General features: G+C 40.8%; 1 protein-coding gene across 2 annotated transcripts in view; it reads right to left on the bottom strand.

Annotated features, from left to right (window-relative positions):
- The window catches only part of LOC136831339 (vesicle-associated membrane protein 4-like), an 80,720-nt gene that overhangs the window by 6,984 nt on the left and 48,647 nt on the right, over positions 1-25,089 (bottom strand). For both annotated transcript variants that reach the window (XM_067091634.1, XM_067091633.1), the window contains exon 4: positions 17,226-17,458. In XM_067091634.1, the coding sequence (XP_066947735.1) occupies positions 17,226-17,458 (233 nt within the window). The remainder of the gene's footprint in view (positions 1-17,225; positions 17,459-25,089) is intronic.

A 25,089-nucleotide genomic window follows, 5' to 3' on the forward strand; every position in this document is an offset into this window, starting at 1 on the left:
ACATCAACTGCCTGTTTTTTCCCTTGTCTTACTTGCACAGATGTGACAACAGCGTGTATGTCAGCTATCCTCCTCATTACACACCAGGTCTGTGCAAGATAAATGTTCACTCCAGTCCCATGCCTTTTCATCTAGGGAAGTGTATGGGTTTGAGGACTCACAGCGGCTACCAAAAACAGGTTTTTCCTCTGTCAAAACCTGTTTTTTTTAATAGCATAGCCGCTGTTCATCCTCAAAGGAGCTTACAAAAGAAATTGACAGATGATGATATGGCTTAGCCCCTAGTAAATAAATCCCATCAATCCAGGTAAACTTTTGCTCCGAAGAATAGTTACTGGTTATCAACCATTTTCTTTATTCAAGATACCAATTAGGGTTTGGCAATAAAGAACCTGAAACAACTCAAGAACCTATACAGGTATTATTCTTTTGTGATTCTATGGTGACTTACCTACCTATGTTGGGTCTGGCTGCAGGATTAGTGTGCCTTCCCCAGCAATATCTCAGCATGGTCACTAATCTCATGGCAATAGTGTTTCAGGATTTTTTAGTCCATGGTAAAGTAAGAGTTTATCAACCATTTTCTTTATTCCCGACACCCATTAGGGTTTTGGCAATAAGGAACAGGAAACAAACAAACCTATATATGTATTTTCCCTTGTGGTTTTACAGTAACGTACCTAATTATGTTGGGTCTGACTGCAGGATTACTGTGCCTTCCCTGCTGCAGGGATACTGCCTCTAATAACAACACACTCGGCAACCTCTTCGAAAGAGACATTTCTGAAGCTAATGATAGACTACCTTTTGGATGTCATGCAACTTAGGAGAGGAGTGAAGGTCTGCCTTTTTAATGAGGGACACTAAAATAATTCCCTGCCCATGTAGAGAGAGTGGTTTGTTTGTGCTAGGGTGTGGACCATCTGGATATTTGCTGTGACATCTAGGTAAATCGTGAGTGCTTGAACCGGGCATAATGTTTTATCTGAAATACTGTGTTCCCCTATCAGGAAGGGGATTTTTTCATTATAAGGTCCTCATTCTTTGCCAAAAATGATAGGCCAGGAGACAACAGCAAATGACAACTCGGTGTATGAGTGATGAAACATTGTCCACATCTAAGAAAGCCCAGTATGCTAATCCAAACTCCTAACACCAAAGCGGTCAGGAACACTGCCTCTTGAAAAGTATGACTTGTAGTTGTATTGGGCCCATTGAATTGAAGGGATGACAGGAGTCTAAGAACCTTATTTAGGGACCAGGTGATGGGAAGCCTTGCAAGAGCTGGCCTTTGCAGCACAAAAGACTGGAGAAGGGAATTCACAATCTATATTATAATCAAATCCAAACCCATAAAACAAGGTTCTGGCAGTGCTGCCTTGTATGCCATAACTGTTGTAATAGCAGGACATTTGACCTCTAAAGATATAAAATAAAATGTTAAGCCATTTCAACAGATTTAACTGGACCACCAGTGTGGAGGTAATCAAACCACATTTTCCAAACGGATTGGTAAGTTGGATAAATGAAGTCCTTAGTTTTGCACTAGGTACTTAGCAATGTTACGTAAATAATCTCCACAGCACACTAAATTCCAATATCCACATGTGAAGGTCACGGTTCAAAAAGGAGGATGCATAGAGGACTTCCCCTCCTCCTGTCTAGGATAGAACAGCGGGCAGTAATTGGATCTATTTTCTTGCCTGTTGTTGAAGAAAAAAAGGAACCAATGACTGCTTGGCTAATTTGAGGCCACTAGGTATGAAGTTCTGTTGAAAGCTAGTCGATTGTTCAAAGCCTTCAAAATCTGGGACAATTAAGGAAAAAGATATATTATCCCCATTCGTTCTAGTCTTGTAGGAAAGCATCTCTTACTACTGCCTGAATGCCTAGGCTCAGATATTCACACACTGGAAGTTCATGGTTCGGGGGTTTCAATTTTTTTGGTGACTTCCCTGATTAGCCAGTCTAGGCAGGCCACCAGTTAAATTCCTTCTTCCTTGGGCTTCCATAAAATAAGTACAGTATATATAAAAATTTATGCAAACAATGCGAATTCAAATTTGACAGGTTGAGGATCACCCTTTGTTTGGAGGAATCCTTCTTGGGGACACTGAAGAGTGGTGGCAAATAAACACATCTTTCTCAATGGCCCCCTTTTAAGAGGGGTCTAGTTTTATAAAAATACCCCTTCAGAGGAGGGGGAGGGTGAGACCATCTCTACCCTAGCCAATTGAGAATCATACTGTGTCCCCAAGGGGAGGACTTCCACTGCATGTGATGCTGAAGACTACGACCCCCACTGAGCAGGTCCTACTGGGCTCCACCTCTTAACCTGCCTTTAGTACACAGTCCAGTTGATTTTCCTTTTCCCTAATAGAAGCATCTTTGTCTGCTGTGAAAGGGATGCTTCTGCTAAGGTTGTCCTTTTTTCTGTTGTTAGAGGGATCCTTTAGTAGTGACTGGGGGTTTGTATGGCTATAATTTGTAAAGAGTTTTCTTAAGCTTAGGAAAAGGAAACTCTTAAGAGTAGTAGCTCACCAATATAATGACTGCAGTATATTGTCCTTCTGGATCGAGCGCCGAACTGTATTGTTACCGTTTCTTTGTTAATTTACATTGCTTTCAACTCTAAACATTATGCTAGAGCTTTTACTGTCCTGCACTTTATATTAATAGTAAGGCCTTTATCTTACTTTATGAGTACTGTTTGTTTATGTAAATAAGACCCTTTACTGTATAGCAAAAATGAAAATGGAGTGACTTCAATACTGTACTGTGAGAGAAAAGACTGCTTATGTATACTGGGGTAACTTGATTAGTTGTCACACTTCTGTAAGACAGATTTATTTAATTTGTATTAACTGTATATAGATATTTTGCTGTGTTTACATTAATATTAATATTTTAAAATTAGTAAATCATTGTTATAAGCATTTTGTAGGTAACAGTTGCAGGAGGATAACGTAAGATGACTTTGGGTGTTTTGGGATGATGGTTTGGGGTGTATTTTTGTTTGAAATGACATTAATTGTTTTAGTATGATAATTTAAGGTATATTTTTGTTTGAACTATTAAATTAGGCAGTGCTCTATGAGTTCAGTAGGAGTACGGCAGGAGGAGATTACATCATTCCGGCAGTGGATGTTTCTGTCCTTCTCTGAGCAGAATCCAAGTTTGGGCCAATACTCCAATGGAGACTAAGTCTTTCCTAGGGAGAGAGGCCACTAATATCCAACATGAAATATATAAAGCCACTGAAATTTCCCTTGTGAATCCAGAAGAACTAGGGAAAAGTCTTCTGCTTTACATGAGACAGATACCTCAAATGAGACTCTTGCCTCTCCCAGGCAGCAATTAGATATTGAAGGGGACCCTGATAGGGTTCACTCAACCACATCTCAAGTGTCTGTACCTTCTCAGGGTAGTAAAGTAAGTAAAGCTTAGTTTTACCAGTGATTTATCTCGACGCGGGCTAAGAACCAATTGGTGTAGCTAATATATTGCTGTTATTGCAACGGGTACAGCAGTGGTGAATTTCTATCACCAGAAATAAACTAACCTTCATTGGCTTCGCCAACAAAGGGTTTCTCAGTTTATATTGCTGGGCAGTGGTGGCTTAATCAGTTTATGCAGGCTTCCCTGATAGGGAAATTCCATTTGCTGTAATTTCAAAATTCCAGTGGGAAATCATGAACAGTATCAAGGATGACCTTGTTAATGAGCATCAGCATATCAGAGATATTATCCAAGATTCCCATGTGATGTGTAAAAAATTTCTCATCCTTTAAACTAGAGGACAGAGAGGCTGCAGTCTGCCTGGGCAGAGATGGGTCCCCTTACAAAAAATCTTAGGTCATTGGAGCATGGTAATAAAACCTCAAGCTCAAAAAGTTGAATCAGTTGCCTAGATTCCCAATAAAATCAGAATAAGTAATAGGAGACAGCCTACTCACCCCAGACCTCAAACTGATAATAATATGACAATGTCAGACTAAAACACCTCAAATTGGAATATAGTACAGGCACCAATATCCACCCCAAGAGTGATACTGATAACCCTTGTTGAGAAGCCTCAATGTACATCCTTTCACTAGATGGAAAATACCTCATTAACAAATGGAAAACTATGATTTAGGTTGAGCATGTAGAATTTCTGGACAGAGCAGCCTTTCCCAACACTGAATGGCACTTTGTCCCTTTTTCAATAGGAATTCAGAAACCATCGAAGGAGATAGTTATCCTGCCTATTAACCCTTAAACGCTGAACCTCTATTTACAAAAATGTCTCCCGTATGCCGCGGTTCGGTGAGTTAAATACGAAGCGGAAAAAAGTTTTTTAAAAAATCACAGCACGCTTAGTTTTTAAGATTAAGAGTTCATTTTTGGCTCCTTTTTTTGTCATTGCCTTAAGTTTAGTATGCAACCATCAGAAATGAAAAAAATATCATTATCATATATAAATATTGGAATATATGACAGCTAAAAAAACTCTTATATAATTGTATACAAATTCGCTGCTGTAAGCACAACGGTTAAAGCTAATGAGTTAATTTTTTTTCAGTTGTATTGTACACTAAATTGCAATGATTTTGGTATATAACAAATTGTAAAACGATCAAAGCAACACAAAGAAAATATTATCACAAAATGATGCATGAATTCATAATATTGGACGTAAAAAAATGTTTTTTTAAAAAATTCACCATAAATCGAAATATTGTGCTAGAGACTTCCCGTTTGTTAAAAAATGAAGCTAGTTGATTGAATATTACTAGACTGTAAGTGTTTTAGCTTACAATTGCAGTTTTCGACCATTTCGGTCGAGTTAAAGTTGACAGAAAGTAGAATTTTTCTATTTATCGTGATTTATATGAAAATATTTCAAAACTGATAAAAGCTACAACCATGAGTTATTTTCTGTTGCATTGTACATGAAATTGCACATTTTCATATATAAAACTTCATATAACGACTAATATAAAACGGTGCAAATATTATGACAACGAGACGAAAAAGAATTTCTGAGATGTTCGGCCGAAGTTACAGCAAGAGACATAAGGAAAATGTTTTTTCAAAAATTCACCATAAATCAAAATATTGTGCTAGAGACTTCCAATTTATTGCAAAATGAAGGTAAACGATTGAATATTACTAGAATGTAAGAGTTTTAGCTTAAAACTGTGTTTTTTACCATTTCGGTCGAGTTAAAGTTGACGAAGGTTGAAATTTTGGCAGTTATCATGATTTATGTGAAAATATTTCAAAACTGATAAAAGCTACAACCATGAGCTATCTTCTGTTGTATTCTACATGAAATTGCGCACATTTTCATATATAAAAGTTTATGTAACGACTAATGTAAAACGATGCAAACATTACGACAACATGACGAAAAGAATTTCTGAGATGTTTGGCTGAGTTACAGCGAGCAGGCGTAAGGAAAAAGTTTTTTTCAGAAATTCACCATAAATCGAAATATTGTGCTAGAGACTTCCAGTTTGTTGCAAAATGAAGGTACATGATTGAATATTACTAGAATGTAAGAGTTTTAGCTTATAATTGCGTTTTTACCATTTCGGTCGAATTAAAGTTGACTGAAGCTTGAAATTTTGGCAGTTATCGTGATTTACATGAAAATATTTCAAAACTGATAAAAGCTACAACCATGAGTTATTTTCTGTTGTATTCTACATGAAATTGCACATTTCCATATATAAAACTTTATGTAACGACTAATATAAAACTGTGCAAACATTACGACAACGTGATTTAAAAAGAATTTCAACATTACGACAACGTGATTTAAAGAATTTCGCGGACATAAGGAAAAAGTTTTTTCAAAAATTCACCATAAATCGAAATATTGTGCTAGAGACTTCCAATTGGTTGCAAAATGAAGGTAAATGATTGAATATTACTAGAATGTAAGAGTTTTAGCTTACAATTGCGTTTTTTACCATTTGGTCGAGTCAAAGTTGACCAAAGGTTGAAATTTTGGCAGTTATCGTGATTTATATGAAAATATTTCAAAAATGATAAAAGCTACAACCATGAGTTATTTTCTGTTGTATTTAAATGAAATTGCGCACATTTTCATATATAAAACTTTTATGTAACGGCTAATATAGAACAGTGCAAAAATTACGACAAAATGACTAAAGAATTTATGAAATTTTCGGCCGAGTTACACGCGGGCGTAAGAAAAAGTTTTTTAAAAATTCACCATAAATCGAAATATTGTGCTAGAGACTTCCAATTTGTTGCAAAATGAAGGTACATGATTGAATATTACTAGAATGTAAGAGTTTTAGCTTACAATTGCGTTTTTCGACCATTTCGGTCGAGTCAAAGTTGACCGAAGGTTGAAATTTTTTGTAGTCGACGCACGGTACGTCCACTTGGCACCCAACAGACAATTTTAGTCGATGTATGATACGTCCAGTAGGCGTTTAAGGGTTAATATAACAATGAAAGCAACCACAGAAGGAACCTTCCTCCAGTTTAATGGAAAATATAGCACACAAACAATTTTAGACAACCACTACCCTCTCCAGGAGGAACTAGCCTACTGTTCCTTCACATTTAAAACAATCAGTCATGTGAAGAGACAATTTCAGGATTTTGTGGTGACAGACAAACAAGAATTAATGGCAGAAATATAGCCACTGTCTCTGCCATCCCAGTATCAGATAGTTCTACAAAGGAATGGGCAACACTTGTCCTTCCTTTTGAGAGGAAAGAGCTCCCATTGGGCATGACTTCCCAACAATTTGGGTCCCCTATGAGAAAAATCTCAAGACAACCATGGCTGAATTTTATGCTAGGCTCCGCTTCCTCAATTTTATAACTTATACTACTATGCTGGAAGTAGCTATTAAAGAGCTTCCAGAGTCTTCCAGAACAATGTTCGCTTCAGTAGCTAAAACATTTATGCAGACCCTATGGGGGAACACTACGAATTTGTGGAGTGTTGCATTAAGGCTTGAAAAGAAGCATTGGTGAGCTCCATTATTTTCCTCCCCAATGTAACCTCCCTATTACAGTACATTCTTCCCTCCTTTCTGTTGAGACCTGTTTGAAGAACCTGTTACTGCACGACTCACTGAACGAGCCTGACAACCATAGTTGCACCATATTTGCAGTCTTGAAAAAGGAGAATTTGGAAACTAGCAGCTCACCGATATAACGGTTTAAAGCAACCGAGCCTACACCATTATAAAAGAAACTCCAATACATCATTGTATACGCTCGTACAGTATATAACGTGAATGCATTTTTGCTTTATGTATATCTATACCCTGTACCCACCCCTTAAACTAATATGCTTATGATGAGCTCTTTCACCATTTAAGCTTGCTGACTGGAGCATGTTGCATATTTTACACATGTCTGGCAATCAACCAAAATCTCCTTTATTCCTACAGGGATTGGCTCATGGCAGGTAGTTATGAGCCATTTCCACAAGCAAAAAGCAGACTGAGCAATTTGCAGTGGTGCAGGTAATCTGAGGGTCCTGTGTAACAGCAGCCCAGTAGTGAAAAAAGGAACAAGGGTTTATTAAAAATTATCTAGTGTTAGCTACTTGTATCACTAAACAGGCAACAAACTGACATGGCCACAAGTATGTGTCAATAGTATGGTATTAAGTAAGATGATCAGTGGGTCATATCTATAAAATAGTAGTACAGTCCGACCTCTTAAAACTGGCACCCTCGGGATCAGGACACTGCCAGACCACAGAAAATCCCCGATTTTAGAAATCACTCCTGAAAACAACCCCTCTGCAAACAGTCTTGCTAACTCATTCCACATACTGTACAGTAGTATAGAGTGCTGTGTTATCAAAAGTAGAACAAAGCTTATGAATAATCAGTCATTCATTAGGTTAGGTTCCTTAGCAAAATTCTGGCCTACTCAATAAATACCTCTCTGAAAATGCTTACACCTTCATTACATTGGAACTTAAACCTCTTATAAGCGCACTCAAATTCTCATCTCCTCAAACTCTTCATTGTTTTCCGGCACTTCACACTTTATTGTGTTCGTTTCAGCAAAAACCTAAAAATCTGCTGCATTTGTTTCTTTAAACTTGCAGAGAGACTATTGGCCCGGTTAGGTTGTTACACTGACAGATATCCATTTGCAAAGGTCAAATAATCCAATTGTATTAAGAATAATAATGATAATTTTAGTATATTGCAGTACTGCTGTTTTATGTACTATATGCAATTATATTTCATGCATTATTGTCATATTATTATATTATAATTTATGAACACAGCAAACATGTGCCATTTGCATTCTGTTAATGTTTACATTCTTAAAATCATCAGCTGATTTCGTTTTACCGGTATCATCACAACCATTAGTTGCTAAATGAAATGCAATTCGGAGATTAGTTTCATTAGTAAATTGTCAAAGCATTTACTGGTGGCCAGTTTGGCCTAAGACTTCTTAAATGACTTTGCTGGAGCACAAAGGTTCGAGCGAGGTTTGGACTGGGTTCTGGATCTTACTCCACAAAAGGGCTGAGGCTGCAGAGGTGAAAAATTGCATTTTTTAAAAGTAAAATGCATTTTTCCTAATATACAAACCCGAGGTCCTTTACTTATATGGGGTTACTTTCGGCAAAAGCTGAACTGGCCGCTAAACTCTTAACAAGGCGGTGCGGTAGTATAACTACCGGCTGGGTAGTTGGGTGGTTGCAGTGGGGGACCCACGCTAGCCCCCGCCTGGCGTCATGCATTCACTTTGCTTTCTGGCCTAGGGCAGATTGTGGGGAGGCTGAGGTGGGTAACCTGAGTAAAGGACCTCGGGTTTGTATGTTAGGTCCTTTACTTATATGGGGACTCATGATTCGGTGGGAGGAATCTGAGTGTGGGTCTCTGAACGACTGGAAGTTCAACCACACCTTTTGTCCTCCTGGGGCAAGAGCCAGGAGGACATAGCCACCGGACCTAGACCACTGTTATGTGAACTGCAGTGTCACAAACCAGTCTACTAGACCGCCCCTGCTGTGACGAAGTTACAGTATGTAAGCAAACACACAGCAAGGTAAAAGAGAGAGAGAACCTTCCCCAGTCACAGAAGAGGTGATCTGAGGACGTCAGGGACTAAGGACCAAAATGAAGAATGGGTTTGGTAATTAGCCCGCAACCCCTTCCCCGCCTTGTAAGGGAAGGAGGGGATATTACATCTAATGTGTACCTGAAAGGCAACAAAGATTAGGATACTCAAGTCATGAAATTCACCTGTGTCTGACGTCTGGTTCAGCTTGTACGGACCAAACTCTCTGCCCAAAGGAAGAAGCCGGATGAAGGGGAGGAAGAGAGAGCCAGTCACTCACCTTTCATACCCAATCATGCACGTACAACAGACGAGGCACAGCACTGTCCTGTACAGGAGCTGGGTAAGTTACACAACTTGTTGGGCAGCCACCAATGGTCCCAAGGAGAAGGTATCCAAGGACCTATGGGTAATGTCCTATAGGTAAAAAGAGGTGAATGTGGTCTGGCATGACCACACCCCACCCTCAGTACCTGCTGAACTGACAGATTCTTCTTGAATGCCAAAGTAGGCACAATCCCTCTGATTTTGTGAGTGCGTGGACGCAGAACACTGGCGTCGTCCTCTCCAGCTGCTGCATACACCTTCTTGACAACATCACCAAGACAGGAGATTGTGTTCTTGGACACCTCCTTCTTGGGGATCCCGGTGCTAATGAAGAGTTGTCAACACTCAGGCCTGAGACGTCGAGTTCTCCTCAGATAGCGCCGTAGTGCCCGTACAGGACAGAGCAGCATCTCGTCAGGGTCATCATTAACGAAGTCACCCAGGGATGGGACCGTGAAAGACTCAAATCAAGCATCAGGAACTACTGGATTCTGAGTCTTCGCTATGAACTCCGGGACGAACTCGAGTGCCACCGATGCACATCCCCTTGAGTGTTTAACTGCAAAAGAAAGCCCCTGTAGTTCACTAATCCTCTTCGCTGATGCCAGGGCAAGCAAGAAGATGGTCTTAAGAGTAAGATCCCTGTCTGTGGCTTCTTGTAGTGGCTCGTATGGGGCACGAGTCAGGCTCCACAAAACGAGAGACACATCCCACTCAGGGGGCCTGAGTTCCCTGGGAGGGCAAGACCGTTCGAAGCTCCTCATCAGCAAAGATATCTCCAGGGAGGATGAGATATCGATGCCTTTCAACTTCAGGACCAGTGCTAAAGCAGCTCTGTATCCCTTTACCGCTGAAACTGATAGGAGCTTCTCTCGACGAAGATAGACGAGAAAGTCCGCTACCTGCTGAAGAGTGGCTCCAACCGGAGAGTAAACCCATCTACGACACCAACCACAAAAGACGGCCCACTTTCCCTGGTAAACCGCTGCAGAAGACTTCCTGAGGTATCCTGCCCACTCGTGCACCTGCACCGTCAATGTGTGGAGAGCTTGGGAGACAAGTCCCCCCTTGCTTGTTGACATATGCCACTACGGTCATGTTGTCGCTCATCAACACCACGGAGTGTCCCATCAAATGGTCCTGGAAATGCTGAAGGGCTAAGAAAGCTGCCTTCATCTCCAGGACGTTGATGTGAAGGTGCTTGTCGTGATGGTTCCACATGCCTGAAGTCAGCAACTCCTCCAGGCAAGCACCCCAGCCCTCCTTCGATGTGTCTGTGAAGAGCAGCATGTCCGGAGGCCAAGAGGACAGGCGCGTCCCTAAGTAGAGGTTCCTGTCGTCCAACCACCAGTCGAGATCGTCCCTCACCTCCTGAGAGATGGGTACGAGAACTGACTGGGGTTCCCGAGACTGATCCCAGAAGTCCCTCAGTCTCCACTGGAGAGACCAAAGGTGGAGCTGACCATGCGGTACAAGCTTCTCCAATGATGACAGGTGACCGATCACGACTTGCCACTGTTGAACTGGCTGTTCCTGCCTCGACAGGAACTGCCTTGCCACCTTCCTGAACGTGCTGATGTGAGCCTTTGAGGGACAGACTCTGCCTGCTGCCGTATCGATCAGCATGCCCAGATACTGAGTCCTCTGTTTGGGAATAAGATCCGACTTCCCAAAGTTGATGATGACACCCAGCTCGCGACACAACTCGAGGAGGCGAACTCTGTCCTGTAGCAACTGCAAGCGTGAGCTTGCCAGGCCTAACCAATCGTCGAGATACCTCAGAAGACGTATCCCGTGTGAATGGGTCCAAACTGACACTAGGGTGAACACTCACATGAACACCTGTGGAGCGGTCGACAGCCCAAAACATAGTACCCTGAATTGGTAGACCACTCCTCCGAAGACAAAGCGAAGGTACCAACGTGAGGATGGATGAACCGGTACCTGGAAGTACTCGTCCATCAAGTCCACCGTCAGCATGAAGTCGTCCTCCCTGAAGGCTGACAGTACCGTGCGCACCATCTCCATCTTGAAGCGAGTCTGGCGAACAAAACGGTTCGCGGGGGAGAGTTGATTCCTGGCCTCCACCTGCCAGAAGCTTTCTCCATGAGAAAGATCCTACAGTAGAAGTCCAGAGATCGATCCTCGATGACTTCGATGGCTCCCTTGCTCAACATAGTTTCGACCTCCCGAACTAGGGCCTCTCTCTTCTGGGGGTCTTGAAGGTAAGAGGGGGAACTGGACCAGTATGTCAGTGAGGGGAGGCTGCTACTCGAAGGGTAGAGAATATCCTTCCCGAAGGACATTCACTACCCGGGTCTCCGCTCCGTATCGCTGCCAAGGTGCCCAGTGGCATGATAGGCACCCCCCAACAGACGGCAGCATCTGAGGGGGCTCGCCATCCCTAGTGAGCTCCTCCCCTCTTCTTCTTTGCCTTACCTTTCCTCTTGGGGGGACAGGTTGGCGAAAGGGACCTGCGGTTCCTTCCATGGGGGAGAAGAGGTCTGGACTTTTCCTCAAGCGCCCGTCGAAGCACCAGACTTCTACGGGGCTGAGGTGCTAGCCTGGCTTACAGTATGGGCTGCAGGACGAGAAGGCTGCACAACACCTTTCGTTGCTGCCTAGTGGACAAGACAGTCGCGTTCGTTGGCCTTCCTCTTGTCCACCGCAGCATCCACTTCTCTTCTGGGGAAGAGGGAGGTGGTGTCCAGAATAGGTCCGTTGCACAGGGAGACTGCAGCTTCGGTGCCCACTGATCTGTATATTCGGGACAACACCGCATCCCATCTCTTCAGTACCAGGTTTGCCCACAGGTTTGCCATCTGGTGGGCTACAAAAGAGATGGTCTTTCCACCTGACTGGCAAAGACTCCTGAAGGTCGGGTCTTCGTTCTGAGAGCCAGACGAAGACACGATCCTCGACAACACGAAGGCCCAGTTGTTGGGCCAGGAGATCGCCTGGAGAGCAGACAGAGCTGTCCCCTCCAGGGCGTTCAGCTCAGCTTGCGTGAGGAGCGCAGGCTCCCCAGTTATGAGCTGAAGCCGTACCAGGAACTAGACGAGCTAGGCCCGGTTCCACTACCTAATGCTGCAGTGCTCCCTCCTAGGGCATGTAGTATTTCTTCTATCTTGGTAGAGGGGGAGGTAATAGCTTGGTGGAGTGAGTTGAGCGAAGCGAAGACGTTGGTCCGGAGACCAAGTTGTTTACCTGCTTGAGGACGCTGTCTGCCAAGGGTGACCATGGTAGTCCAAGGGAGGGTTTCGGCTCCTCCTGACAAGAGGCACAGGACGAGAGAAAGTGCCGAGACACCCAGATGTCTGGGTGCTGAGACGCCAGGAGTCTGGGTGCCGAGACACCAGGTGTCTCGATACTGCCCGCCAGCTGCTTCGGTTGCTCAGCCGGGTTTCATACTTGTCTTGAATCTTAGGGTTTGAGCATGCAGGATAGCAGACACAGAATTCCCCTTTGAACCTTCTTCTCGAGGGGCCTTGACCTCAAAGAAGTTTAGAGTTCGGGAAACTAGCAATAGTTCATGGCAGACGAGTTCCGCCCTGTCCAGATCCGATTGTGTTCGCGCGACCGGCTCGGCTCGGCTCGGCCCGGCCCCTGGTCGCGCTTACGAGACTGGCTCGGCTCCGCTCGCTCCCCCCTCCTAGCTCTTGGTTGTGTTAGCGAGACTGGCTTGGCTCAGCTTGGCTTGCCCCACCTGCCTTCCAGTCTGGGTCACATCTGTGTGATCAGCTCGGCTGGGTGCGGCTCGGCTGGGTGTGGCTCAGCTGGGCCCCACTCAGTTTTTTTTTCCGAATCGGGTTGTTGGCTATGTTTGAGTGAACTTTTCGTTCTTCCCAGGAAAGCGCTTTGCCACAGCACAAGAGCTCTTCTTCCCTCGTGTGGTGGTAATCTCCTTCGGTAGATTATCGCTCACGGTCCACCTTTCCTGCTGGTCTTACTGGCAGGACAGGTAGGGGTAATCTTTCTCCTTACCTGTTCTCTTTTCCTCTCGGTTGTTCCAAGAGGCACGAGACGGACAGAGAGAGCTCTTCAGAGCTCGGCTTCCTGGCGTGCTTTGGATGTCGGTCCCCTGACTGTCTCATAGTGCAACCAGGTAGCCGAGGAGGGTTTCATGGGATCTGTAAAGGCTCCCTCCAAGGGGAGAGGTACAGGAGTTTCACGCTTTGGAAGCAGCGAGGGTCTTCCTCTTCAAGTTGGGATTGCCCTTGTTTTTCAGAGAACTTCGTGCTGACGAATCAGCGCGAGGATCCCCAGGGCAGGACCGCGACTCTCCCAATCAATAATCTTCATCGCTTGCAACCCTTGCAGTTCCCGAGGGGCTGAGAGTGTTGGGGGCTGCCACGGTCCTTGCTTCCGAGAGCATTCTCGACCAGGTGAACTCTTTTCTTCCAAGGAGTTCATTCAGGTCAAGACACCAAGCTTCTCCCCTGCCTTGACAGAATACAAATTCTTCTTGCCTTAGAAGGTCTGGCCGACTGCAGTTCTGTGGGTAATTCTGGTGCTAAGAAGAAGGACTTTGTCCCAATTCGGATCTCCAGTTTCGTAAGTCCTGAGTTGGCTCGACCCTTAGGAACGAACCTTTCTCTTGCAGAGATTTGCCAGATACCTCGGTAATCAAGGTTCGTACCAGGGCACTGCCTTGTCCTTTGGACAATGGCCAAGACCTTGGGGTCTTAGTCATCTCGACTAGACCTCAAATTCAAGCCAGCGCCCCCCTCAACTCCTAAGAAGTCTCAGGCTTCGATAGAAGATTGCGGAACATATGCCCTCTCCTACCCTTCTAGGAAAGTGCACATAACTGTGTCTCTTTCCACCCTGTTTCCCATAAGGGAGGAGGGAAGAAGAGAAGAGAGAAAGAAGTATCGACCGGGAAGAAGTTCTCCTACTGCAGATTCCTGGATGAAATGATACTTATCAAGTCTCTGGAGCTGGCAGCGACATTGCCGAGACCTGGGAATGGATTCCTTCAGGAGAGGTATCTATTTCCCTTAGGTCTTGGCAATTCTTTTCATCCCGCTTCCTCTCCTGTGCTCCCGATTCAGGAAATGCCAGCCTGGCTAGAGCTAACTGTCTCCATATCCTGTCATCTTGCAGAAGCTTCCCCATGGTGGAGAATGGAAGTCTGCTTCCATTCCTCCATCCTTCTTTCCTCTTTGAAGTATGAGGAAGGAGTTAGGCTAATGCTTGATTGAAGAAACCTTCGAATATGCTTGCATATTCCCCTCACATCATGTGTTTACGGATTCACCTGAAATAGGCACACACCATTCTGTCAGGTGTGTGATTAGTACTTTCTCATCACCATCCTGGGCTCAAGGCAGCCTTCTGGCCTTCCGAGAATTTCACACTCACTGCTTCATTGAACAACAAACCACAATAGTGGCATTTGTCAACAAACAAGAGGGAATCGTTTTTTCCTCCTGTTTCATCTGTCGACATCTGCAGGTACTCGAGTGTTCTATAGCGCACTCGACATCTCAATTAGCCAGATGCATCCCCGGTGGGGATGTATTGGAAGGCGAGCTTGGCCTCGGGTTTGAGTGATCGGGACAGAACGTGCTGCTCACTCGAAGATTCACAAAGAGATTGCTCGACTGAGAAATCGAAATCCCTACCGTCTTTCTGTTGCCTCGCTGCACAAGTCGGTAGTTTTTTCTCGCTCCTTCATGCCAGACCCAGGGGCCACTACAGTGAGGCATGCTGTCTTTCTGGGAAACTTGATATCTACATTTTTCCCTCTGTATTTGTCTGTTTCGCTAGGGGTTCTCAAGCATTGCTCACCCTGAGTTACAGACAAATGCCGGAAGACTTCGCCTCTCGCCCCACCTGATAGCTGTGGCATGGAGCAGAGTTCTGCTTGACCCAACCTCCTGTAGCAGCTACACAAGAAGCGGTTCTTTGGGCAGTACATCCCTGTGTGTTCAGGACTGGGAGACCTTCCAGCTTCCTTTGCAAGCATAGGCTTTCTTGCCAAGCGGCAGCGGCTATAGCTGGATATCTCTTGAAGCCCTCTGCAACTCTCCCGGGACTGGAGCCGTCTTCGCTGGTGGGTGTTATTGCGGAACTCCTTCTCGGGTCAGAGTCGCTCTTTAAGTCTGGACTTCCTTGTCTTCTCTGCCGAGGGTTGCTTCTTTCCCTTTCATTTGTGAAGAATCCTCAGTCTTCTATCTGAAGTAGATTTAGCTACAGATGAGAAGCTTCTTCAGTCTTGCTGTCCCAGGGAACTGTTCCCTGGGTGGCATGTGACTCTTGTTTAGGGTTCCTGTCCCATGCTGCACACGCCCTTACGAGAGTCGTCAGATAGAGATGTGCCCTTTTAGGACATCTCTCATCTTGCTCTGGCCTTGGCATAGAAGATGGAAGAACATGTGAAGGGGATCAATACCTCGACTCCTTCTCGGATGTTGTAGGTGGACTCCAAATCCTTCGGCATCTTTTGTTGGGTTCGAGTCGTCCTTGTTCCCCTCCCCTTGGACATTGTATCGATGATCCAGATCATTCGTTACTTTGTCCCTTAGGGAGCTGTGGTACTTTCTGAAAAGGCTCGACACTCCTAACATGGATGTCATCGACATTTTCACTAGTACTCTCTCTCCAAAGGAAGAAGTGTCTAAGGACACATCTTCCTCCTGGCATCGTGAAGCGATCGAAGGAGGTACTCAACAGCTGACGACGATGATACCAGTACCTTCCACCCGAAAGCTCACAAAGCCGATGGCTTGGTCCATCCTCGCATTCCAGAAGTTTCTGTCGGTCTGGAAGCAAGACATGGTCTCATGGACCACACTTGTCTTCCCATGGTCTTGCCCACAGGCCCTTGGAACCTTTTTTCCTTGGCCCTGTGGTGGCTGCTCAACAAGTTGTGTTTTCTTACCTGGCTCCTTCAAGAGGACGAGTAGCATCTCGCCTAAGGTGTTGGTTCTGGAAGTGGAAATGATACCGAGAGTGGCTGGCCTCTCTTCCTCCTCCTTCCCCGTCCTTCTACTTCTCCTCCTTCGGGATGAGAATAGGACTCGAACCAACATGTGCTGGACCTGGCGCTGATGCGTAAGAGTACACATTGAGCAACCGTTCTATTTTTCTCCTAGAATCATAGAAGCAATTACACTCCTTCCTCTAGCAAGGGGAGGAAGGAGAGTCTGGCAATAAGGGAAACCCTATCTCAGCTTTTCCTTACTGCCTCTGACTCTAAGATTCTTCCAGTCTATTTCGTATGAGTTACGTTTCCTCACTTATGCGAAAAGGTCCAGTATCTGACATTTGATCTTGCAGTTCCTACACTCTGATCAATATGTCAGAGGCACAGTACTCCTCCTCACTCTTTTGACCAGGAGGAGTAGCCCAGGTGTGCAGAATGCCAGTCAGTTCAGGAGACTCACTCAGATTCCTCCCTCCAAGCAGTGAGTCTTCCTAATGTAATGGACTGAGGTTTGTATATCGTGTCAGAACAAAGCACAATTTTTGAAAGTAAATTGTATTTTTCCTAACTATACAAACCTGAGGTCCTTTACATTACATATTATGCCCACCTCATGCCACCCCTCACTCTGAACGTGGACCAAAAGGCAAACTGGAATGTTTACATCCGGACAGGCGGGTATTCCTGCCTACCTGGCAGTAGCTACTGCCTAACCACCTTGCTCAAGAGTTTAATGGCCGTTTCCAGCCTACTCTGAAAGTAATTCCTAATGTAAAGGACCTCAGGTTTGTATAGTTAGGAAAAATATAATTTACTTTCAAAAATTGTGATTCTGCATTTCCTTATAAGAATGCTGCACATGTAAGGAAATATTTTAAAAGAATGAATATCAACTTACCTAATATCAGTAGTATAATAATAATAGCAATAATAAAAATGAAGACCTTTGCACGGGTATTCTGCCACCACATGTTGCGTCTTAGACGGGTTGCTGATGTAAGAAACTGGTCTGAGGTTGTGGCTAAGTTTTCTGATCTATCTTGCAAGGTGTCAAGCTGATCCCCCCTCTCTAGCAACCTTCCAACATTGTCTCTCATCACATCAGTTACTTCAGCAATTTGCACACGCACACTGTGGAGAAAGAATCGTATTAGCTACATCTCTTCTCTTCACTCTGTTTTTGTCTTGGTATTCATATGTGGACATTCTACTTAGGGGAAGCTAAATTAGCAAATTAAAGGCTTTTCTGTTCTGTTGCATATGAATGAGTGCACATTTTGATAAGAATGATAGCACTAACACTAACACAGCAATACTGTTTTGATATATCTATCATTTACCAAAACTAAACCTATACCAATCACATTTACCTGAATAAAAAGGAATTTAACCAGGCCACTTAGTCAAAATACATAAGCAATACCACTAAGTAAAAAAAAACCCTTTAACGCCGAAGCCCTATTTACAAAAACGTCTCCCGTATGCGGCAGCGTTCAGTGAGTTAGCGCCCGAGCGGAAAAAGTTTTTAAAAAATCACTGCACGCTTACTTTCTAAGATTAAGAGTTCATTTTGGCTCATTTTTTGTCATTGCCTGAAGTTTAGTATGCAACCATCAGAAATGAAAAAAATATCATTATCTATATAAATATTGGAATATATGACAGCGAAAAAACCTAAGTATATAATTGTATACAAATCGCGCTGTAAGCAAAACAGTTAAGGTAATGAGTTAATTTTTTTAGTTGCATTGTACACTAAATTGCGATGATTTTGGTATATAACAAATTTTAAAACGATCAAAGCAACACAGAGAAAATATTATCACAAAATGATGCATGAATTAAATGTAGCGGACGTAAAAAAATGTTTTTTTCAAAAATTCACCATAAATCGAAATATTGTGCTAGAGACTTCCCGTTTGTTGAAAAATGAAACTAATTGATTGAATATTACTAGACTGTAAGTGTTTTAGCTTACAATTGCAGTTTTCGACCATTTCGGTCGAGTTAAAGTTGACCGAAAGTAGAATTTTTTCTATTTATCGTGATTTATATGGAAATATTTCAAAACTGATAAAAGCTACAACCATGAGTTATTTTTTTGTTGTATTGTACATGAAATTGCGCACATTTTCATATATAAAACTTTATGTAACGACTAATATAAAGCGGTGCAAATATTATGACAACGAGACGAAAGAATTTCTGAGATGTTTGGCCGAGTTACTGCATGAGACGTAAGGAAAATGTTTTTAAAAATTCACCATAAATCGAAATATTGTGCTAGAGACTTCCAATTTATTGCAAAATGAAGTTAAACGATTGAATATTACTAGAATGTAAGAGTTTTAGTTTACAATTGCGTTTTTGACCATTTCGGTCGAGTTAAAGTTGACGAAGCTTGAAATTTTGGCAGTTATCGTGATTTATGTGAAAATATTTCAAAACTGATAAAAGCTACAACCATGTGCTTTTTCTGTTGTATTCTACATGAAATTGCACACATTTTCATATATAAAAGTTTATGTAACGACTAATGTAAAACGATGCAAACATTACGACAACATGATGAAAGAATTTCCGAGATGTTGGCCGAGTTACATGGCAAGAGCGAAGGAAAAAATTTTCTTTTTCAGAAATTCACCATAAATCGAAATATTGTGCTAGAGACTTCCAGTTTGTTGCAAAATGAAGGTACATGATTGAATATTACTAGAATGTAAGAGTTTTAGCTTATAATTGCGTTTTTACCATTTACGATTGGAGTTAAAGTTGACCGAAGCTTGAAATTTTGGAGTTATCATGATTTATATGAAAATATTTCAAAACTGATAAAGCTACAACCATGAGTTATTTTCTGTTGTATTCTACATGGAATTGCGCACATTTCCATATACAAAACTTTATGTAACAACTAATATAAAACAGTGCAAACATTACGACAACGTGAAAGAATTTCTAGCGCGGACGTAAGGAAAAAGTTTTTTCAAAAATTCACCATAAATCGAAATACTGTGCTAGAGACTTCCAATTGGTTGCAAAATGAAGGTAAATGATTGAATATTACTAGATCGTAAGAGTTTTAGCTTAAAATTGCGTATTTTGACCATTTCGGTCAAGTCAAATTTGACCCAAGGTTGAAATTTTGGCAGTTATTGTGGTTTATATGAAAATATTTCCAAACTGATAAAAGCTACAACAATGGGTTGTATTTTGCTGTATTGTACATGAAATTGTGCACATTTTCATATATAAAACTTTATGTAACGGCTAATACAGAACAGTACAAAAATTACGACAAAATGACGAAAGAATTTATGAAATTTTAGGCAGAGTTACACCGCATCGTCGCGTAAGAAAATTTTTTTTCAAAAATTCACCATAAATCGAAATATTGTGCTAGAGACTTCCAATTTGTTGCAAAATGAAGGTACATGATTGAATATTACTAGAATGTAAGAGTTTTTAGCTTACAATTGCGTTTTCGACCATTTCGGTCAAGTCAAAGTTGACCGAAGGTTGAAATTTTTGTAGTCGACATCACAGTGCGTCCACTCGGCACCCAACAGACAATTTTAGTCGACGTATGATACGTCCAATAGGTGTTTAAGGGTTAAATAAAATAACACCACTTATCATGAACCTAATAAACTACCAATACAATGAACTTATTTACTATTTAAACAACTTGCAATTACAAAACCATTTTAATCATAAAAGTCTAGACCTGTGTGAAATGCACCCAGACACATCAATTTGAAAGATGGAAAGATCCCAATGTATGTGGATTTTCCTGATTTTGTGCTGTGCCATTCATGGGTCACCAATTAACATTGTTCACTTATTTTTGTCATCCTATTCCAATTAGCAAAATGCCCATACTTAGAGAGTTATTAACTTCTTTTTACCTTTCAGCCAACAATCAACATGCTGCCTGTGTGTTACTTTCGGTAGCCTACTTCTGTTTTCAGTGCCTTTGCAGTATTGTTTGGATTCCAGTTATTCCCTGTTTTTCAGTAAACTTCAGTGTTTCATTAAATTTCAATACATTTAAATAGTTTCAACATTTTAGTAATTTTCAGTCCATGTAATTCTAGCCCAGGTATTTTCTCTTTGCTGAGTGCTACAGGCTACTGAGAGTAACTTTAAACTTCACCTTACCCTTATTTGAATTTTGTTTGCTTAGTGATGTTTGCATAATTTTTCTACTTGCCATAGTTAGAACTGTCTTTTTTCTCTGTTCTATCTCAGGCCATTATGCAATTCTTTTGTAATGACCTCTTAAGTGTTGAGCAAATTCATTCTTGCATTACTGTACTGTGTTCCTTAATATATATATATATATATATATATATATATATATATATATATATATATATATATATATATATATATATATATATATATATATATATATATATATATATATATATATATATATATATATATATATATATATATATATATATATATATATATATATATATATTATATATATATATATATATATATATATATATATATATATATATATATATATATATATATATATATATATATATATATATATACAGAGCAGTCCCGGTTCTGACGGTTCCGACTTACGGCGTTCGAGGAGTTCGGCTTTTCAAATATATTCATCAGAAATTATTTCCTGGCAACCGGCGCATGTTCGAGGATTCTGACGCGTCCGCGATCGATCGACGGAAGAAATATGGCCCCAAAATGGCAGAATAATCATAATTTGAAAGTTTTTGATGTAAAACTCAATAATAATGCAGTTTACATCGTTTTCAATGCACCCAGAGCATTAAAAGTAAGGTTTTCTTATGATTTTTGGCGATTTTCGGCGATGTTCCGGCTTCACAGCGATTTCCGAGATTCTGACCTTTTTGGCGCAAGCGGAACCCGTCGTAAACCCGGGGACCGCCTGTATATATATATATATTACTAAAGGACCTCATTCAAACTGGATGGTATCTAATGGAGTTTTTATTCAAAAGTTACAAGCTTTCTTGGACAAACAGTCCACATTATCAAGTATCCGTACAATGAGCAGGCGTAGTCGGCTGTATTTATATCTGTGTGCTGGGTACTTTTATTAATCCTATAATCGCCTAAGCTCTTCCTGTGTGACCTCCACCCCTCTTGACCTTGGTCTTTCTCTGATCCTTCCTCCTAGGTGACCGTTTTCCGTGCTTTCTCTTACGTTTTTTCTTCGTTTCCTTGCTACTGTGGAGTATACGATTTTTCTAGATATGCTGTCTTCAAAGCCGTTTCGGTGTTCCCTGCCATCGTGTTGTTGGCGCAAGTTATGAAGGCGTTCTCTACAACCAGTCTAGATGTTTTGTTGGTGTTCCTGTACAGAAAACTCATGTTTTCCCAGTCTATTCTGTGATCATTTTCCCAACAGTGTTTGGCAACTGCCGACGTCTGATTATAATGCCTTATGTTCTGCAGATGTTGTTTGCTTCGCTCTTTACATGATTTGCCAGTTTCGCCATAGTACCCATCTTCACAGTCTAGACACGCTGCCATATAAGCCCCCCTCTAATCTCTTCCCCCTCTACCGACTTTTGTTTCTAACTATTTATTCCTAATGGTGTTTTTGTAGCTGCCTATCAATTTGAAATTATTTAGCTTCCTGTTGATGGGTGCAATAGAGTTGGTGTCCGGGACTGTAATTATTTTCTTTCCTACCAAATGTTCCTTTTCTATCCTTTCCTTCTCCCCAAAATAGTTTTCCTTGCTTTGATATGTGCCCACTCCCACCAATACTTAGGGTAGCCTAATCTCCTAAAACTCTCCCTCAGGTAATCCAACTCTTCGTCTAAAAATTGGGACTGCAAATCCTATAAGCCCTGATGGCCAACCCTGTCATTAATCCTATTTTTATTTCTTTCCTATGACTGGAGAACCTATGTATGTATGAATTGGTGTGTGTCTTCTTCCTATATACCTTGAATTTTAAATTCTCCCTACCCTCTTGACCAGGACATCCAAGAAAGGAATTTCTCCCTCCTCTTCTTCTAATGTAAACTTGATGTGTTCATTTAGTTTATTTATGTTTTCTAAAAACTTATGTAGATCTTCCCTTTCTCCTTGTAAATGATCAAGATGTCATCCACGTATCTTACCCATTTTACGATATTTAAGTTCCCTTTATTTACTTTGCCCACCTCTTCCTTTTCAAACCATTCCATAAAGATATTAGCTAGAATTGGTGAAAAGACTTGAACCCATGACACGCCATTTTTTTGTATATAATGGTTTCACCCACTTGAAAACAAGAAAAACTGAGGCCGCTGTTAGCATTTTTATTAAAACGTCAATGTTTTCAGGGATGGGGTGAAAACCATTATATACAAAAAAATGGCGTGGCCATGGGTTCAAGTCTTTCACCAATTCTAAACTGACTCTGGAAATGTACCAAAAAGAAGAGATAAATAAAGGGAACTTAAAGCCGGTAAAATGGGTAAGATCATTGTATGACATCTTGATATTTGGACTGTTTGAAAGAAAGGGAAGATCTACTGTTTGCTTTAAAAACATAAATAAACTAAATGAACACATCAAGTTTGAAGAAGAGAAGGAGGGAGAAATTCCTTTCTTAATGTCCTGGTCAATTGTGTATGTGATAAAGAAATTTAAATTCAGGTATATAGGAAGAAGACACACATATTCATACATACATAGGTTCTCCAGTCATAGGAAAAGAAATAAAAATAGGATTATATATCATAGGTTAATATCAGGGCTATATATATATATATATATATATATATTTTAGACAAAGAGTTGATATATATAGAGGAGAGTTTATATATATATAGCTATATATAAATATATTTGAGATATATATATATAAAGGGAAAATATTTTATATAGGGATATATAGAAAATAACATTTGCCTTTAGAAAGCAGTAAATAATTCCATGATTTTTATATATATTAATTTGGTTCATCAACAGGTTCTGTGTACTTCTAAATAATTGGCACATACAAAACACACATTACAATAAAACAGTTAGAAACAAAAAATCTAGAGGGGGAACACAGTTACTGATTTTAAACCAGATTAATTACAAAATTTTAAACAGTTTTTTGGGTAAATTTGGCAATTTAATAAACTAAATGCATCTGCAGAAAATATGGTATAATTTAATGCCCTGCTGCTGTTTAATCCACTTGGAATTGTTGATACAGAATCGGTTGGAAAATATTGTTAATCTGTAGGCAATAACAACAAAACATCTAGACTTCACCATTTTCAGAGTCTCAAGCTCCTTTCCTTTTACCAACACGTCATGGCAGGAACATATAACCTACCACAAACCCCTTTGTTGCCCTCGAAACTGGCCCTGGTGGAAGGAAACGCTCACATATATGAAAAATATAAGAGCAAACAGCAGAAAACCGGTGTACCAGTTGGCCGTCCAATCAGAGAAAGACCAAGGTCAAGGTAGATGTGATGGTCACACAGGAAGAGCTAAAATAGGTGATTATAGGATTAATAAAAGTACCCAGCACACTTATAAATACAGCCGATTTATCTTATCTGCTCATTATTTCTTGGATATTGATAATGTTATTTGTTTATCAAGAAAGCTTGTAACTTTTGAATAAAAAACTCCATTAGATACCATCCAGTTTGAATGAGGTCCTTTTAGTAATTCTACTAATTCAGAACAATTGTGTATGTGATAAAGTTAATAATAATATATATATATATATATATATATATATATATATATATATATATATATATATATATATATATATATATATATATATATATATATATATATATATATATATATATATATATATATATATAGTTAGAAACAAAAAGTCGGTAAGAGGGGAAGAGATTATTGGGGGTTTTATGGCAGCGTGTCTAGACTGTGAAGAAGGGTACTATGGTGAAACTGGCAAATCATGTAAAGAGCGAAGCAAACAACATCTGCAGAACATAAGGCATTATAATCAGACGTCGGCAGTTGCCAAACACTGTTGGGAAAATGATCACAGAATAGACTGGGAAAATATGAGTTTCCTGTACAGAACACCAACAAAACATCTAGACTGGCTGTAGAGAATGCCTTCATATCTGCGCCGACAACACGATGGCAGGGAACACGGAAAGCGGCTTTGAAGACAGCATATCTAGAAAAATCGTGTCATACTCCACCGTAGCAAACAAGCGAAAAAAACGTAAAGAGAATTGCACGGAAAACGGTCATCTGTGAGGAGGATCAGAGAAAGACCAAGGTCAAGAGGGGGTGGAGGTCACACAGGAAGAGCCAGGCGATTATAGGATTAAAAGTACCCAGCACAGATATAAATACAGCCGGACTAGAAGGCGTCTGCTCATTGTATACGGATACTTGATAATGTGGACTGTTTGTCAAGAAAGCTTGTAACTTTTGAATAAAAACTCCATTAGATACCATCCAGTTTGAATGAGTGTCGTTTTATAATATATATATATATATATATATATATATATATATATATATATATATATATATATATATATATATATATATATATATATATACAATATATATACAGTATATATATATATATATATATATATATATATATATATATATATATATATATATATATATATATATATATTTCAATTTGAAAAGGGACAAAGGGAAAGAGGAAAAGTAACCCTGAGATCAAATGGTGGGAGCTAGAGAAGGCAGAAAATGTGGAGTTGAGATCTAGGTTTAAGGCATAATCTGAGAGA

The sequence above is a fragment of the Macrobrachium rosenbergii genome, chromosome 48 (genome assembly GCF_040412425.1).
Source record: "Macrobrachium rosenbergii isolate ZJJX-2024 chromosome 48, ASM4041242v1, whole genome shotgun sequence".
NCBI lineage: Eukaryota > Metazoa > Arthropoda > Malacostraca > Decapoda > Palaemonidae > Macrobrachium > Macrobrachium rosenbergii.